General features: G+C 41.2%; 1 protein-coding gene across 2 annotated transcripts in view; it reads right to left on the bottom strand.

Moving 5' to 3' along the window:
* Window positions 1–16,531, bottom strand: part of LOC135544750 (solute carrier family 12 member 2-like) — a 99,358-nt gene that overhangs the window by 67,512 nt on the left and 15,315 nt on the right. For both annotated transcript variants that reach the window (XM_064972614.1, XM_064972615.1), the window contains exons 2-4: window positions 6,519–6,638; window positions 1,328–1,403; window positions 839–934 (exon numbers count right to left, since the gene is read on the bottom strand). In XM_064972614.1, the coding sequence (XP_064828686.1) occupies window positions 839–934; window positions 1,328–1,403; window positions 6,519–6,638 (292 nt within the window). The remainder of the gene's footprint in view (window positions 1–838; window positions 935–1,327; window positions 1,404–6,518; window positions 6,639–16,531) is intronic.

The raw sequence follows: 16,531 nt of genomic DNA, 5'->3' as shown, positions 1-16,531 counted from the left end.
TTATTGTTGTTGTTTGGACAAGACGAGACAGACAGGTTGGCATGACGCCAGGTTTACAGGCATGATTGGAGCCTGGGTTTTCTTTTGAGTTTATTAGGCCTACCTTTTTGTTGATCGTCCTGTTTGTTTTTGTAAATACTTGTACAGTCACCAGCTTAGCATCTTCACGTTTGCTAATAAAAGCCTTATTACTCTGGGCAAGAAAAAACACATCTTACTCGTATGCCTCCTCACTGTTCTAATCCAACAGCATGGTCAACCTCACAAACACGTTTACTTGAAGAACATTGCAGATGCCAAGTTTGGTAACAGAATGATGGTTTATGTTGTTGGTGCCACCACGGGAGACGGCAGGAGCTGGTGCGTCCAGAGCATTTTAAATATGCCGGTGAGTCTCTGTTCTGTGACGCATGAGGTGATGAAGTTACACTTTTATGCAATTCAATACTAAATGTTTGCTATCGGATATCTTAATGGCTTTCTGCTAGAAGTCAAAGTTCTGGATGAGTTGTCTGTGTAGCTTCTGTTTTTTCCCCCTGTGGTTCCTACTAGCATTTTATTTCTCCTTCTCCCCTCTGCTCCATGTACAAATGCTGCTATTCCTTCAGAAAAGCATGCATCACAACTTTGTTCATTTGCACAATTGCTCTTTTTTACTCTCAGACGGTCCTAGCTAAATTCTGGCTTGGGAAATTGATCTTTGCTAAGAAGACATGTTTCTTTATGACCATTTTAATTGAAAACAATCCCAGTAAGGTACTTAATTGTTACCCAGAAATGATTTGATATTGAGATAAAAATGGCTGCATTGGACCTTTAAAGAAGCAAAGGTTCATACCTCCTCGTACAAAGCCGTTAGTCGCAATCGCTGAGGTCGAAAGGCCAGTGATGGTGGTCACAACTGTTGCCATGAGAACGATCACACAGGAGAGAACTGAAAGGAAATGGAGGACAAGATGAACTAGTGACAAAACAAAATCAGCATTAACATTTCGACAAACTCCTAGGAGGAGAATAACTGCAATAATGAGCATCAATAAGCAGCCCATTTGCTTGTTGAGCCTCTCACTCATATTCACACATGGGTTAGTGTTAGAAGGCCTGTGAATCGTAGCGGCACCACTACAAAAACAAGCTAGTGTGTAACAGTTGCCTGCATGTGTTGCCGTGTGGCAACATTTAGCATCTGGATGGTAAATGGTCAAAAGGTGATGGGAGAAAGAGAGGTGGTTTGGTGGGGTGGCTGGGGGTTCGGGTTGACGTCGTGTGTGAATTAAAACAGTAATTCACATGAACTCCCAAGATCTACTCCATGGTGTAGTCTTACCAATTCCCGCCTGGCCCACGATCCATGACATGCGGATGAAGAGCATCACGCCCCAAATGTTCAACATGCAGCGCACCTGCACAGAGGAAGGGGTGGCAGTTAGGATGCATGTGAGGAAACCGGAACACTTCACTCAATAAAGCACTTTCCAACGACCTGGCCTTGGAACATTGCTGGTGGGAATCAAGGCCAAGACTTGATGCAGGATCACAGTTTGACCTGAATGAATGTGAATGTTAAAATTAAAAACCTAGTGAAAGTAGCAGTTTCGCCGTGTTATTGACTTGTCTTAAAAATTGCGACAAGCACCAAGATTGCAACTTCATGTTAGAAGAAATGTTTAAAAAGTGATTTAAGTCCTAATTGAAGCCCTTCTCTTTAAAAGATAACATTTGAAAACCTGGCCAAGGCTGGTGGAAGGAAAAAGTAAACTTTTAATTACTAGCCTAATTTAAAATCAAATCACTGTCAACCTCAAATAACATTCATCATTATCTACCACAGTGTTATCAATTGCGGTGCAAATATCTTGTAATTGAGTAGTATAATAAACTCATTGATTAGCATCATACCCACTAGTCAGAATTTGTAATACAGAACAAAAGTAGGTGTGGCACAATTACCGTGTACCCAAAAGTTATGGATGAAGATCGTCATGAAAGTAAAATAAGTCATAACCATATTTTTGTATTATTTTGGAACGAACTGAAGACAGGACAGCCAGGCATTCGTACGGTTGAGTTCGTTTCTTCAGTAACATGGACTCCTAACAACATGATGAAACATTGATGCTCCTTGCTGAAACAATTAAGGTGTTGTAGCGAACAAGTCTTGGGTTTCTCGGCAGCACCCCCTCTCCCTGTAGCAGCAGCAGCAGCACACATAGAAAGAGAACGTGCTTGGAACATCTAACCCTGGCAATTTGACACGTAAACTCATGGGTACACTCGCAGTGGCCACCTGGTATTGTGATGCAATCATTTCCATGGTAATGTAAAATATTAATTCAAATTATGTCACATCAGATTCCGCCGGGGGGGGGGGTCTTAGTTGCCTCATTTTCATCTAGCTAAGGAATATTGTGCTTCAAAGGAACAGTATTTCTGAAGTTTGACTATGGGCGCGATAGCTAGCATTTATTTATTATTAGTATTTTTTCTAACCTTTATTTAACTAGGCAGGTCAGTTAAGAACAAATTCATACTTACAATGACGGCCTAGTGGGTTAACTGCCTAGTGGGTTAACTGCCTAGTGGGTTAACTGCATTGTTCAGGGGCAGAACAACAGATTGAATCCCAAAGCTGACAAGGTAACAATCTAGCAACCTTTCGGTTACTGGCCCAACGCTCTAACCACTAGGCTACCTGCCACCCCAACTTGTCAGCAACAGCGGAGCCAGTCACTGAAATGTTCTTTGACTGAAATGAACCAGCTACCTATTTAGTGCTGCACACACAATGTTAAATCTTCCAACAACTGCTGCTATCAAACTACTGTAGTTAGTAGTGATAATGCTTACATTGATTTTCATGAAGCAGCTGTTCTTCTATCACAAGTCATTGCAGTAGCCTCCTGAGTCAGCTGCTGTGCTCAGCTGAACCAACAATGCTATCATGGAGAAACATGCTGATCTATAGACCGATTTCTGATAACACTCAGTTCCTCTTAATTGTGGGGCTGCATGTCTACAACTTCAGGGTCATTTAAACAGGCTTGAAAGCTTTTTATATCAGTGAAGGAAGCGCTAGTTACAAGAGTTCGCTACACAGTGGATCAAGTCACTGCACTGACGGCCAACGTCCTTGCACAGAATGTGTTTTTATTTTCTCACAATTACAAACTAACGGTCTCAACATTTGTAATAATTTCTCTAGCTAGTTATTCTGCCTATTTCATGGAGAGTAAAATGAGCTCGCATAGATATAAAACACCTACTCATTCAAGGATTTTTTTATTTTCTACATTGTAGAATGATAGTGAAGACATCAAACCTATGAAATAACACCTATGGAATCATGTGGTAACCCCAAAAAAGTGTTAATTAAACAAATCAAAATATATTTTACATTTGAGATTCTTCAAAGTAGCCACCCTTTGCCTTGATGACAGCTTTGCACACTCTTGGCATTCTCTCAACCAGCTTCACCTGGAATGCTTTTCCAACAGTCTTGAAGGAGTTCCCACATATGCTAAGCACTTGTTGGCTGCTTTTTCTTCACTCTGCGGTCAAACTCATCCCAAACCATCTCAATTGGGTTGAAGTTGGGTGATTGTAGAGGCCAGGTCAGCTGATGCAGCACTCCATTATTCTCATTTTTGATCAAATAGCCCTTACACAGTGTTAGGTCATTGTCCTGTTGAAAAACATATCATAATCCCACTAAGTGCAAACCAGATGGGATGGCGTATCGCTGCAGAATGCTGTGGTAGCCATGCTGGTTAAGTGTGCCTTGAATTCTAAATAAATCACCATCAAAGCACCATCACACCTCTTCCTCCATGCTTCATGGTGGGAACCACACATGCAGAGATCAACCGGTCACCTACTCTGCGTCTCAAAGACACGGCGGTTGGAACCAATAGTCTGTTACTTGAACTCCGTGAAGCATTTATTTGGGCTTCAATTTCTGAGACGGGCAATAGTCTGTTACTTGAACTCCGTGAAGCATTTATTTGGGCTTCAATTTCTGAGGCTGGCAATTCTACCTCTGCAGCAGAGGTAACTCTGGGTCTTCCTTTCCTGTGGCGGTCCTCATGAGAGCCAGTTTCAACATAGCGCTTGATGGTTTTTGCGACTGCACTTGAAGAAACTTTCAAAGTTCTTGAAATTTTCCAGATTGACTGACCTTCATGTCTTAAAGTAATGGACTGTTGTTTCTCTTTGCTTATTTGAGCTGTTTTTGACATAATATGGACTTGGTCTTTTACCAAATAGGGCTATCTTCCAGCAGCATACCACCCTGCATCCTACTGCTGGCTTGCTTCTGAAGCTAAGCAGGGTTGGTCCTGGTCAGTTCCTGGATGGGAGACCAGATGCTGCTGGAAGTGGTGTTGAAGGGCCAGTAGGAGGCACACTTTCCTCTGGTCTAAAAAATAAAATATCCCAATGCTCCAGGGCAGTGATTGGGGACATTGCCCTGTATAGGGTGCCATCTTTCGGATGGGACGTTAAACAGGTGTCCTGACTGTGTGTGCTCACTAAAGATCCCATGGCACTTATCGTAAGAGTAGGGGAGTTAACCCCTGGTGCCCTGGCTAAATTCCAAATATGGCTACCTAATCATCCCTAGCTTACAAATGGCTCATTTATCCCCCCTCTCCCCAGGTCGTTGCTGTAAATGAGAATGTGTTCTCAGTGAAATAAGGGCTAAAATAATAAAAATTCTATATACCATATTTATTTACCAATATTTAATTTTTAACAAGGCACACCTGTTAATTGACATGCATTCCAGGTGACTACCTCATGAAGCTGGTTGACAGAATGTCAAGTGTGCAAAGCTGTCATATAAAATATATTTTGACTTGTTTAACGCTTTTTTGGTTACTACGTGATTCTATATGTATTATTTCATAATGTTGAGATCTTCACTATTATTCTACAATGTAGAAAATCGAAAAAAATAAAAAAATAAAAAATAAAAACTTCAATGAGTAGCTGTGATACAAACTTTTGACTGGTACTGTATGTTTGAATGTTTTTAATGGTGGATTTTTATTTTTTATTTATTTAACTAGGCAAGTCAGTTAAAAACAAATTCTTATTTACAATGACGGCCAACTCTAGACAAACCCTAACCCGGATGATGCTGGGCCAATGGGTCCCTATGGGACTCCCAATCATGGCCGGTTGTGATACAGCATGGAATTGATCCAGGGTCTGTAGTGACACCTCTAGCACTGAGATGCAGTGCCTTAGACCGCTGTGCCTGTCTAAAATGTAAAGTACTTTTAACTACATTCATGACAGCTAGTAGAAACAGTTTACTTCAAGCCATTTCCTCTTTGTTTGAAGTTTTCAGTTCTGACAGATGTGCAGCACAGTTAGTTCTTTCTCAGATAATCTCTGTTTCTTGTCACCCAGCTTGTATTTTGACATGTAAAAGCCTTTCTTCCTCTCACCCATCTGACCGTTTTAAAAAGCAGCAGGAACTAGTACCACATTTATTTAGGGCTGTGACAGTCATGGAATTTGGGATGACTGTTATTGGCCAGCCAAATGATCATGGTCACTGTATTAGCCGTTAGAATAGCATGTGTTGCCATGGAAATACAAATAATAGAACGGGTGTCCCCGTTCAAGCCAATGATGACATAATAGGTGGACTGACTGGCATTGCGAGTGTACCCATAAAAGCAAAGCAGGTACTAAAAGCAGGAAGCGTACCCATCAATATTTGCTGCATTGTCTCACGTCAGATGGTGACGCTCGTCCCGCAACCGATTTGTCTTGTAGGACGTAGAACTCGTATTCAAATTTGAATATTGGGCATCCACTGACTTGTCTAGTTAAATAAAGGTGAAATAAATAAAAATGTAATGTGTGACAAATTCCTACAACCCTGGCAGATTCTTACACTAGACTCTCAGAAACATTTTATGGCCTGGACAGACCACGGATTAATCACCAAAGGATTTCTTGCTAGTTGCACAGAATCTTGAGTAGAATGTGCTCGACTCACATCTCAATTATTGAGGTTCCTCTTTGACTGCTATAGGACTGATAAAATACAATTAGATAGCCAAGGGAATCTTAAGTTGAATGAAACGTTAACTAAAAGAGGCCGAGTCTGATTCTGGGGTCATGAAGGAATTTCTCTGTACTTTGAATGAGAGGGCAGAAAAATATACTATGGTCAAAATCCTGACTTGAAATTCATGTACGCCAAGTCAGGATTTCCATTCATGCCATTGAATATTGTGTTCAAGAATAACTGGAGGACAATGCATTCCCTACAATGTCATATCCACAAAAAGAGAAGTGCTTATGATGCAGTAGCAATGTAGACGCAGGGGTCAAAGAGAAATGCCAGAAAGTAAAGACACACATAAAAATGGAGGGGGAGATGCAGATCGAAATGCAGGGGTATTGATGGGGAAACGTCACATTGTGTCACATAACAAAAAGGTAAGCAGGAGGACTCTCAGGAGATGCAAAAAGGTAAAACAGTCTGTCGGTTGACCACTTACCAGCACCCCTTTGATCCACCCGAACTTGACCGCTCCCTTAGGCTCAGCCGCCTCCTTGGCTGCGGCCTCCTCGGCCGGTGACAGCTCATCCCCGTTGGCGAAGCCATCCTCAAATGGCTCCTGTAAACAAAATGAGACAGACCGCTATGGTCAGCATGCACAATGGAGAAAGACATCTGACTAACAACATCTCTGAATTCAACTGTGGTTCACCCATGTTTATTTATCTCTAGAAACAATCTACTAGATTTTTATTTTACAGAACATTTATTCTCTCACAGACACTGATTAATCTGTCCTCGTATCGGCTGGAGAAGGTCAAACACAGGAAGCATCCCTCCTGTGCAGAGACAATGCAGTGACGTGGGTGGCTGTCCCACCAAGTCAGTCTCTCAGGGCCCACCAATACAAGTTGTTCCATCTATGTGTCCCAGGACGCTCCCAGCCTGCAGCCCCCCCCCCCCCCGACGACTCACTCCCTGTCACGAACTCTAACCTCCTGCGCCTCAACCTGTTGTTTCCAAAGTCCTCTTTCCTTTTTATTCATAAGTGCTTGTGTCAACGCCTGCTACCAACTTGCCAGCGAGCTAGAAAAGTTGCAATGGAGCCCTGAAATAGCTAACGAATGTTTCCAGCACTGTAGAAGATGTGTTTATTAAGTTCGTCCAGGCCAACAGACATTCCGGTGTTACAATTAGGCAATTGTTTGCCTGCGTATGATTACAGGAATGAGGTGGCTATCCTTAGCTAGAAATGTCAATTCTGTGCACACTTATGGGGAAAACACAAATAGGATCATTCTCAACTCCTGTGGCTGGATGTCACGCGGGCCTGATGGTTGTTTCCCCGCCTTGCCATCTGTCTCTTTCCGAATGGCCTGTGCGCCCTGGAACTTGCTTGCCAAGGATGTCGTCTCCATCTGGTTCTCCTCCATCTTGTAGTGGAGTAGACAGAGAACATCAAGAGGATTGTTCCAATCAGTGCTGGTCTTATGTCACAAGAGGTGGAATCCAAAGGCAGCGGCATGATGCTAAGCGGACTGGAGTGTCTGCGAGATGTTTGAGCAGATTGACATAAGGAATAGCTTCGCTGCACTTGTGCCTGATCTACCTGTGCCTTCATCGCTGGGATTGAATGTGTCTGCAGCGGCTGTGCTGACTTCAACTATGCTGACTCCAGATGGGCACTGCCTGCTGCGGGAGATCTGGTCCCATCGCCGGGAGTATCGGGTGTATGCTATCCTGCTTATCGTGGGCCCGTTAAAGGGTCATCTAATTGTGTGAGGGGTGGGAATGGGCGGATTTATCCATTCCCATCTCCAGCCGTTGTATTGGGCTGTTCAATGGTGGAAAATGGCAAAATCGTTGTACTCTCCCGGAGCACGAGAACAGGACATCAATAAGCTGCTCCCTAACATTATAAACCTGCATCAGGACATCAATAAGCTGCTCCCTAACATTATAAACCTGCATCAGGACATCAATAAGCTGCTCCCTAACATTATAAACCTGCATCAGTACATCAATAAGCTGCTCCCTAACATTATAAACCTGCATCAGTACATCAATAAGCTGCTCCCTAACATTATAAACCTGCATCAGGACATCAATAAGCTGCTCCCTAACATTATAAACCTGCATCAGGCCATCAATAAGCTGCTCCCTAACATTATAAACCTGCATCAGGACATCAATAAGATGCTCCCTAACATTATAAACCTGCATCAGGACATCAATAAGCTGCTCCCTAACATTATAAACCTGCATCAGGACATCAATAAGCTGCTCCCTAACATTATAAACCTCCATCAGGACATCAATAAGCTGCTCCCTAACATTATAAACCTGCATCAGGACATCAACAAGCTGCTCCCTAACATTATAAACCTGCATCAGGACATCAATAACCTGCTCCCTAACATTATAAACCTCCATCAGGACATCAATAAGCTGCTCCCTAACATTATAAACCTGCATCAGGACATCAATAAGCTGCTCCCAGACATTATAAACCTGCATCAGGACATCAATAAGATGCTCCCTAACATTATAAACCTGCATCAGGACATCAATAAGCTGCTCCCTAACATGATAAACCTGCATCAGGACATCAATAAGCTGCTCCCTAACATTATAAACCTGCATCAGGACATCAATAAGCTGCTCCCTAACATTATAAACCTGCATCAGGACATCAATAAGCTGCTCCCTAACATTATAAACCTGCATCAGGACATCAATAAGCCCCTCCCTAACATTATAAACCTGCATCAGGACATCAATAAGCTGCTCCCTAACATTATAAACCTGCATCAGGACATCAATAAGCTGCTCCCTAACATTATAAACCTGCAACAGGACATCAATAAGATGCTCCCTAACATTATAAACCTGCAACAGGACATCAATAAGCTGCTCCCTAACATTATAAACCTGCAACAGGACATCAATAAGCTGCTCCCTAACATTATAAACCTGCATCAGGACATCAATAAGCTGCTCCCTAACATTATAAACCTGCATCAGGACATCAATAAGCTGCTCCCTAACATTATAAACCTGCAACAGGACATCAATAAGCTGCTCCCAGACATTATAAACCTGCATCAGGACATCAATAAGCTGCTCCCTAACATTATAAACCTGCAACAGGACATCAATAAGCTGCTCCCAGACATTATAAACCTGCATCAGGACATCAATAAGCTGCTCCCTAACATTATAAACCTGCAACAGTAAATTGATCATTGTTCATGTGGGATTCAATGGCATTATGAAGGGCAGCTCAGAACAGCTGAAGATGGATTTTAAATAACCGATTGAGTCTCTCCTTGACACCAACAAACACCCCTTATCTTATATCTGGCCCTGTGCCCTCCCTAAATCGTGGCATTAAATGTTTCATACAACTTTTATCCCTCTATAACTGTCTATGAGGCTATTGCAGCTCTGTGGGTGCAACATTTACTGACAATTTTGAAACCTTCTGGAAACAAAGATCGTTTTATAAGGAAGATGGGATCCACCCAAATCATTGTATGCAGTAATCATGTGCCTACAAACCAGATTTACCGTTAGCACTGAGGCGGTGTAACCTAGTAGGAAGTCCACTGTGTGCAGCTCACCCTGCACTAACATAAATAACATGAGCATGTCTACTTCTGCTAAGCTTCCCAGTAAAGCAATGAAAACAATCAAGCATCCCAGAAAAGTGCTCAAAATAGCCCACGTTAACCTGTAACTTACGAAACAAGGTTCTCATTTATATTGAGAACCACATTCCTGTAAAGCTTAGAGAGGATCTCATGTTAAATACTGTTGAAGTAATCTGGCTACAGGTTCATCTGCCTCACTTAAAGCCCATTCTGGTGGGAAGCTGCTATAGACAATTAAGTGCTAACAGTCAGTATCTTGATAATGTGTGAAATGCTTGATACGGTATATGATATAAACAGAGGTATATTTCTGGGTGATTTAAAATGTTGACTGGCTTTCATCAGTCTGCCCACTCAAGAAAAAGCTTCAAACTGTAACTTGTGCCTGCAACCTGGTTCAGGTTATCAGTCAACCTACCAGGGTAGTTACAAACAGCACAGGAATTAAATCATCAACATGTATTTATCGCATCTTTACTAATACTACAGAAATTTGCTTTAAAGCAGTATCCAAATCCAATAGGATGTCGTGATCACAATATAGTAGTCATATCTAGGAAAACGTTTGAAAGGCTGAGCCTAAAATGGTGTTTTGTAGTGATTCCTATATTGTTGATGTAAAGAATATTTGTTGTTCTGCAGTGTGTAATGAAGAGCAACCAGAGGCTGCACTTGACACATTTATGAAACTACTTGTTCCAGTTACTAATAACCAAGCACACATTAAGAAAAAAAAAACTGTTACATCCCCATGGATTGATGAGGAACTGAACAAAGTTATTGTTGAGAGGGATGAGGCAAAAATAATGGCAAATAAGTCTGGCTGTACAACCGATTGACAAACGGACTGCAAATTGAGAAATCATGTGATTAAACTGAATAAAAGAAGAAGAAACTACACTATGAAACAAAGATAAGCTACAAAGAATGATAAAAAAAGATTTGGCGCACCTTAAATGACATTTTGGGCAAAAAGGCAAACTCAACTACATCATTCATCAGATGGCTCATTCATCACAAAACCCACTGATATTGCCAATTACTTTAATGATTTTTTCATTGGCAAGATTAGCAAACTTGGGCATGACATGCCAACAACAAACGCTGACACTACACATCAAAGTATAACTGATGATATTATAAAAAGACAAGCATTGTAATTTTGAATTTCGTGAAGTGAGTGTGGAAGAAGTGAAAAAAATAAAATAGTTGTCTATCAACAATGACAAGCCACCGGGGTCTGACAGCTTGGATGGAAAATGACTGAGGATAATAGCAGATGATATTGCCACTCCTAATTGCCTTATCTTCAATCTAAGCCTTCCAGAAAGTGTGAGCCCTCAGGCCTGGAGGGAAGCTAAAGTAATTCCGCTACCTACCAATCACCCTTTTACCAACCCTCGGTAAACTTTTGGGGACAATTGTGTTTGACTAGATACAATGCTAAACTCAGCAAAAAAAAAAAAGAAACATCCTCTTCACTGTCAACTGCGTTTATTTTCAGCAAACTTAACGTGTAAATATTTGTATGAACATAAGATTCAACAACTGAGACATAAACTGAGCAAGTTCCACAGACATGTGGCTAACAGAAATGGAATAATGTGTCCCTGAACAAAGGGGGGGGGGTCAAAATCAAAAGTAACAGTCAGTATCTGGTGTGGCCACCAGCTGCATCAAGTACTGCAGTGCATCTCCTCCTCGTGGCCTACACCAGATTTGCCAGTTCTTGCTGTGAGATAGAACGAGAACGAGCAGTATGGCTAGTGAAGTTTTCATAACTGTGACCTTAATTGCCTACCGCCTATAAGCTGTTAGTGTCTTCACGACCGTTCCACAGGTGCATGTTCATTAATTGTTTATGGTTCATTGAACAAGCATGGGAAACAGTGTTTTAACGCTTTACAATGAAGATATGGAAGTTATTTGGATGTTCACTAATTATCTTTTAAAGACAGGGTCCTGAAAAAGGGACATTTATTTTTTTGCTGAGTTTAATTTACTGTAAACAAATTGACAGACTTTCAGCACGCTTATAGGGAAGGACATTCAACAAGCATGGCACTCCTAAATATTTCATAAACTAAAAGAATTGTATTTGGAACAAATCATTCACTAAACCCTAAACCTCAACTAAATCTTGTAATAAATAATGTGGAAATTGAGGTGACTAATCTGCTTGGAGTAACCCTGGATTGTAAACTGTCATGGTCAAAACATATTGATACAAGAGTAGCTAAGATGGGGAGAAGTCTGTCCATAATAAAGCACTGTTCTGTCTTTGTAACACTATCAACGAGGCAGGTCCTACAGGCTCTAGTTTTGTCACACCTGGATTACTGTTCAGTTACCACAAAGGGAACTCAGAAAATTACAATTGGCTCAGAACATGGCAGCATGGTTGGCCCTTAAAAGTACACAGAGCTAACATGAATAATATGCATGTAAATCTCTCATGGCTCAAAGTGGAAGAGACTTCATCACTATTTGTTTTTGTAAGAATTGTTGACATGCTGAATGCACCAAGGTGCTAAAGTTAAATAAATAACTAAATTAAGCATACAGGAGTACAGTGTTTCTTTTTTAACAGCTCAACACAGAATAGCCGCATGTGCACACTCCCTCAAAATGTACGGAGAAAATGTCCTTTCTATTTTATTCAGCTATGTTCAATTGTATTCTTCATATTATAAAAAAATATCAAATGCAACGGAATTCTGTCTGCTAAATGAACGAGTGTAGCCCACAGCCATGTGGCATAACCAGATCAGGGTCTAACATACGGATAACTATTATGTTATGTCTATTTCAGAAAAGCATACTCTATGTTTTCTTCATATCACGTTTCTTTAGACCGGTCCAAAATAATCAATGCATTTATTGTGATGGTGTAGGCTAAATTACATGGCTATAGAAACAGTTTACTCCAAATGGAAAAATGTTTTTCAAGAAAAACAAGAGTTTCTATTGGACAAATTCATGTAAGTCCCTCCCCGTTTGGTTTGCTCTGTTTACTTCCGTTTGGTTCCTAGACAAAACGTTAAACAATTTCCTTCGCGAAACGTTTTGCAACAGAATCTGCATAATGATACACCCCAGGTGAGGAACAGGCAGCAGTGGCACCCAGTCTGCCTCAGTGGTGCCATTGTGGTCATTGAAAGGACCTGCCCACTGACATTTGCCTGGCTACTCAACTCCTTGCTCCGTCCAAACGCTAAGCCACTCCCACAGATGTTCGTTTCTTCTCCGTAATAAGTCCGGATCAGAGTACTTCCTCGACCCTTCACTGAATGCGAACACATTCAGGGCCATCTGATTGGTTCAGAAAACGATGAGTTGGTCTAGAGCCAGAACACGCGTAAGTAAAGCGGCGGTTTGAAAATGTGGCATTGGCTTTGATACACTCATTGGTTAGAGACGATCCAATCGCTCTTCACTTTTTTCATACATGCCCCTCGTAACCCTTGCCACCACAAACAACTTCAATGATGGCAGTCTAAGGCTAAAGTAGAGGTAATAAGAAGAAGAAGGTAAGAATTTAGTGTGAGTTGTCAGGCTACACTGACATACAAAGGGAGTGCTGTGGCCAGGGCCCCACACAGTGTCAGCTTACTGCCATACTTCTTCCTGTGCATCCTGGAAAATGGTGTTTTGCGCTTCGCCAGGAAGTACAGGAAAGATGTGCACTGGCTGACCCATGGGACCCAGGGGATGACTATAGGAAGCACTAACATGTGTACTACAATTTGTCGTGTGGCATTGTGTCAGGAACCTGTGTGGTCATCCCCACTTGCTGTGTCGAGGATCAGGGACTGCTATCCTGATCTTAACTCATAGTACACTGGCTTCCTTCATGGATGTTGATGTGGGCAGATCCCTACAACAACCGCACCATAGAGGCTCCCCAGGGGCTACTGCTGCCTGCCCCCACATCCATGTGAAGTAATATTCATTAGGGGTTTACAGCTAAACATATTGTTCTTCTGATGTAATCAGCAATTGAAGAAGAAAAAAATATTTAAAAAATACACGGACAAAACTAAAAAATATATAGTTCGGCACACAGAAACTACAGGCCATGAGTGACTTCAAATTTGTGACGTCAAATCTTTGTCTAGGACCCACAAGGTCCCTCAGGATAGATTTTTGAAAACTTCTTCTCATTAACCACAAGTCCAAATAAGACCATTCGGTATGTAGGCCCATAGCATTTCTCAAAATAAGTTAAGAACTGTACTAAGGGATTGATAAAATGGCTGAGAAATTGATGAATCAGGAAATCAGATTTTAAGTGTACTTTTAAATCCTTTGTAAATCCCCTTCACAATGGCCTATCATCAACTTGAAACTTGTTTGGGTCTTCAAATATACAGTGGGCAAAAAAGTATTTAGTCAGCCACCAATTGTGCAAGTTCTCCTACTTAAAAAGATGAGGCCTGTAATTTTCATCATAGGTTTTACTTCAACTATAACAGACAAAGTGAGAGAAAAAAAATCCAGAAAATCACATTGTAGGATTTTTAATGAATTTATTTGCAAATTATGGTGGAAAATAAGTATTTGGTCACCTACAAACAAGCAAGATTTCTGGCTCTCACAGACCTGTAACAACTTCTTTAAGAGGCTCCTCTGTCCTCCACTCGTTACCTGTATTAATGGCACCTGTTTGAACTTGTTATCAGTATAAAAGACACCTGTCCACAACCTCAAACAGTCACACTCCAAACTCCACTATGACCAAGACCAAAGAGCTGTCAAAGGACACCAGAAACAAAATTGTAGACCTGCACCAGGCTGGGAAGACTGAATCTGCAATAGGTAAACAGCTTGGTTTGAAGAAATCAACTGTGGGAGCAATTGTTAGGAAATGGAAGACATACAAGACCACTGATAATCTCCCTCTATCTGGGGCTCCACGCAAGATCTCACCCCGTGGGGTCAAAATGATCACAAGAAAGGTGAGCAAAAATCCCAGAACCACACGGGGTTGATGATCCAGAAGAAGATTGGGAGAATGTCATATGGTCAGATGAAACCAAAATAGAACTTTTTGGTAAAAACTCAACTCATCGTGTTTGGAGGACAAAGAATGCCGAGTTGCATCCAAAGGACACCATACCTACTGTGAAGCATGGGGGTGGAAACATCATGCCTTGGGGCTGTTTTTCTGCAAAGGGACCAGGACGACTGATCCGTGTAAAGGAAAGAATGAATGGGGCCATGTATCGTGAGAATTTGAGTGAAAACCTCCTTCCATCAGCAAGGGCATTGAAGATGAAACGTGGCTGGGTCTGTCAGCATGACAATGATCCCAAACACACCGCCCGGGCAACAAAGGAGTGGCATCGTAAGAAGCATTTCAAGGTCCTGGAGTGGCCGAGCCAGTCTCCAGATCTCAACCCATAGAAAATCTTTGGAGGGAGTTGAAAGTCTGTTGCCCAGCAACAGCCCCAAAACATCACTGCTCTAGAGGAGATCTGCATGGAGGAATGGGCCAAAATACCAGCAACAGTGTGTGAAAACCTTGTGAAGACTTACAGAAAACGTTTGACCTCTGTCATTGCCAACAAAGGGTATATAACAAAGTATTGAGATAAACTTTTGTTATTGACCAAATACTTATTTTCCACCATAATTTGCAAATAAATTAATTAAAAATCAGTGATTTTCTGGATTTTTTTCCCTCATTTTGTCTGTCATAGTTGAAGTGTACCTGTGATGAAAATTACAGGCCTCTCATCTTTTTAAGTGGGAGAACTTGCACAATTGGTGGCTGACTAAATACTTTTTTGCCCCACTGTATTACCACTATGAACCATGTTGACTTTGGCATTGACACCTTAAAAAATAAGGAAACTATCAAATTCACATTTTTGACTATGTAACGCTAACACTTAAAGATCATAACACATTTTTACAAATTAATAAAAATTGAAAAGCTGAAATGTCTCTAGTCAAGACGTATTCTACCCCTTTGTTATGGCAAGCCTAAATAAGCTGCCAAAGTTCATGTATTGAATACTTATGTAAATGAGATATTTCTGTATTTCATTTTCAATCAATCAACTTGCAAAATGTTCAAAAACACAATGTTTTCACTAATTATGGGGTATTTTCTGTAGATAGGTGAGGGGGTAAAATAGTGAATCCATTGTGAATTCAGACTAACACAACAACATTTGGAATAAGTCAAGGGGTATGAATACTTTCTGAAAGCACTATATGACTCAGACCAGATAGTGTAGAGACAGGCTGCTCAAATGTTGGCCTATAGAGAAAATGCTGAGATACATATGGGAATAAAACAGGACACTAGGAGCTAAAAATAAGTACCAGTAAAATAGAGTTATGTACCCATGTCGCTCATCTGTTATTTATTCAAAACCATGAAAAAGGATTCAAATGTTCCCATTAAGCGAGCATTGAGTCTTGGCACATTTTGAGCGATGATTAAAAAAAAGCGGGCAAAGCAGAGTTGAATTCTACTAAATCTGCTCGGTGTGCCAGCGCTTCTGAAATTAACACCACTGTACGAGTCAGAGGACATCATCTACATGGGTGACGTAACACAAAGAGCAGCTTTCGACAACAAAGAAAAAGCCATCAGGAGGATTAGCTGGGCAGAGGAAACTGGAGTTGGACGTGCCAAGGCAAAGATGGCCTCCAAAAACTGATGAAAGCAATCAGATTTCACACCAAGCAAAGTTGACCTCCGGAAAGAGAGACTTGGATAATGACGAATCAAAATAAAATAAAATAAAGAAGAATTGTGTGCACACAGCCGAAACAATATGATACAGGGCTAGGCCTCGTAGACATATGAAGCCACCATCAAATCTGCCTAATGAAGAACAGGGAA

Source organism: Oncorhynchus masou, chromosome 8, assembly GCF_036934945.1.
Source record: "Oncorhynchus masou masou isolate Uvic2021 chromosome 8, UVic_Omas_1.1, whole genome shotgun sequence".
In the NCBI taxonomy this organism is placed as follows: domain Eukaryota; kingdom Metazoa; phylum Chordata; class Actinopteri; order Salmoniformes; family Salmonidae; genus Oncorhynchus; species Oncorhynchus masou.
This window is presented reverse-complemented; position numbering and strand designations above follow the sequence as displayed.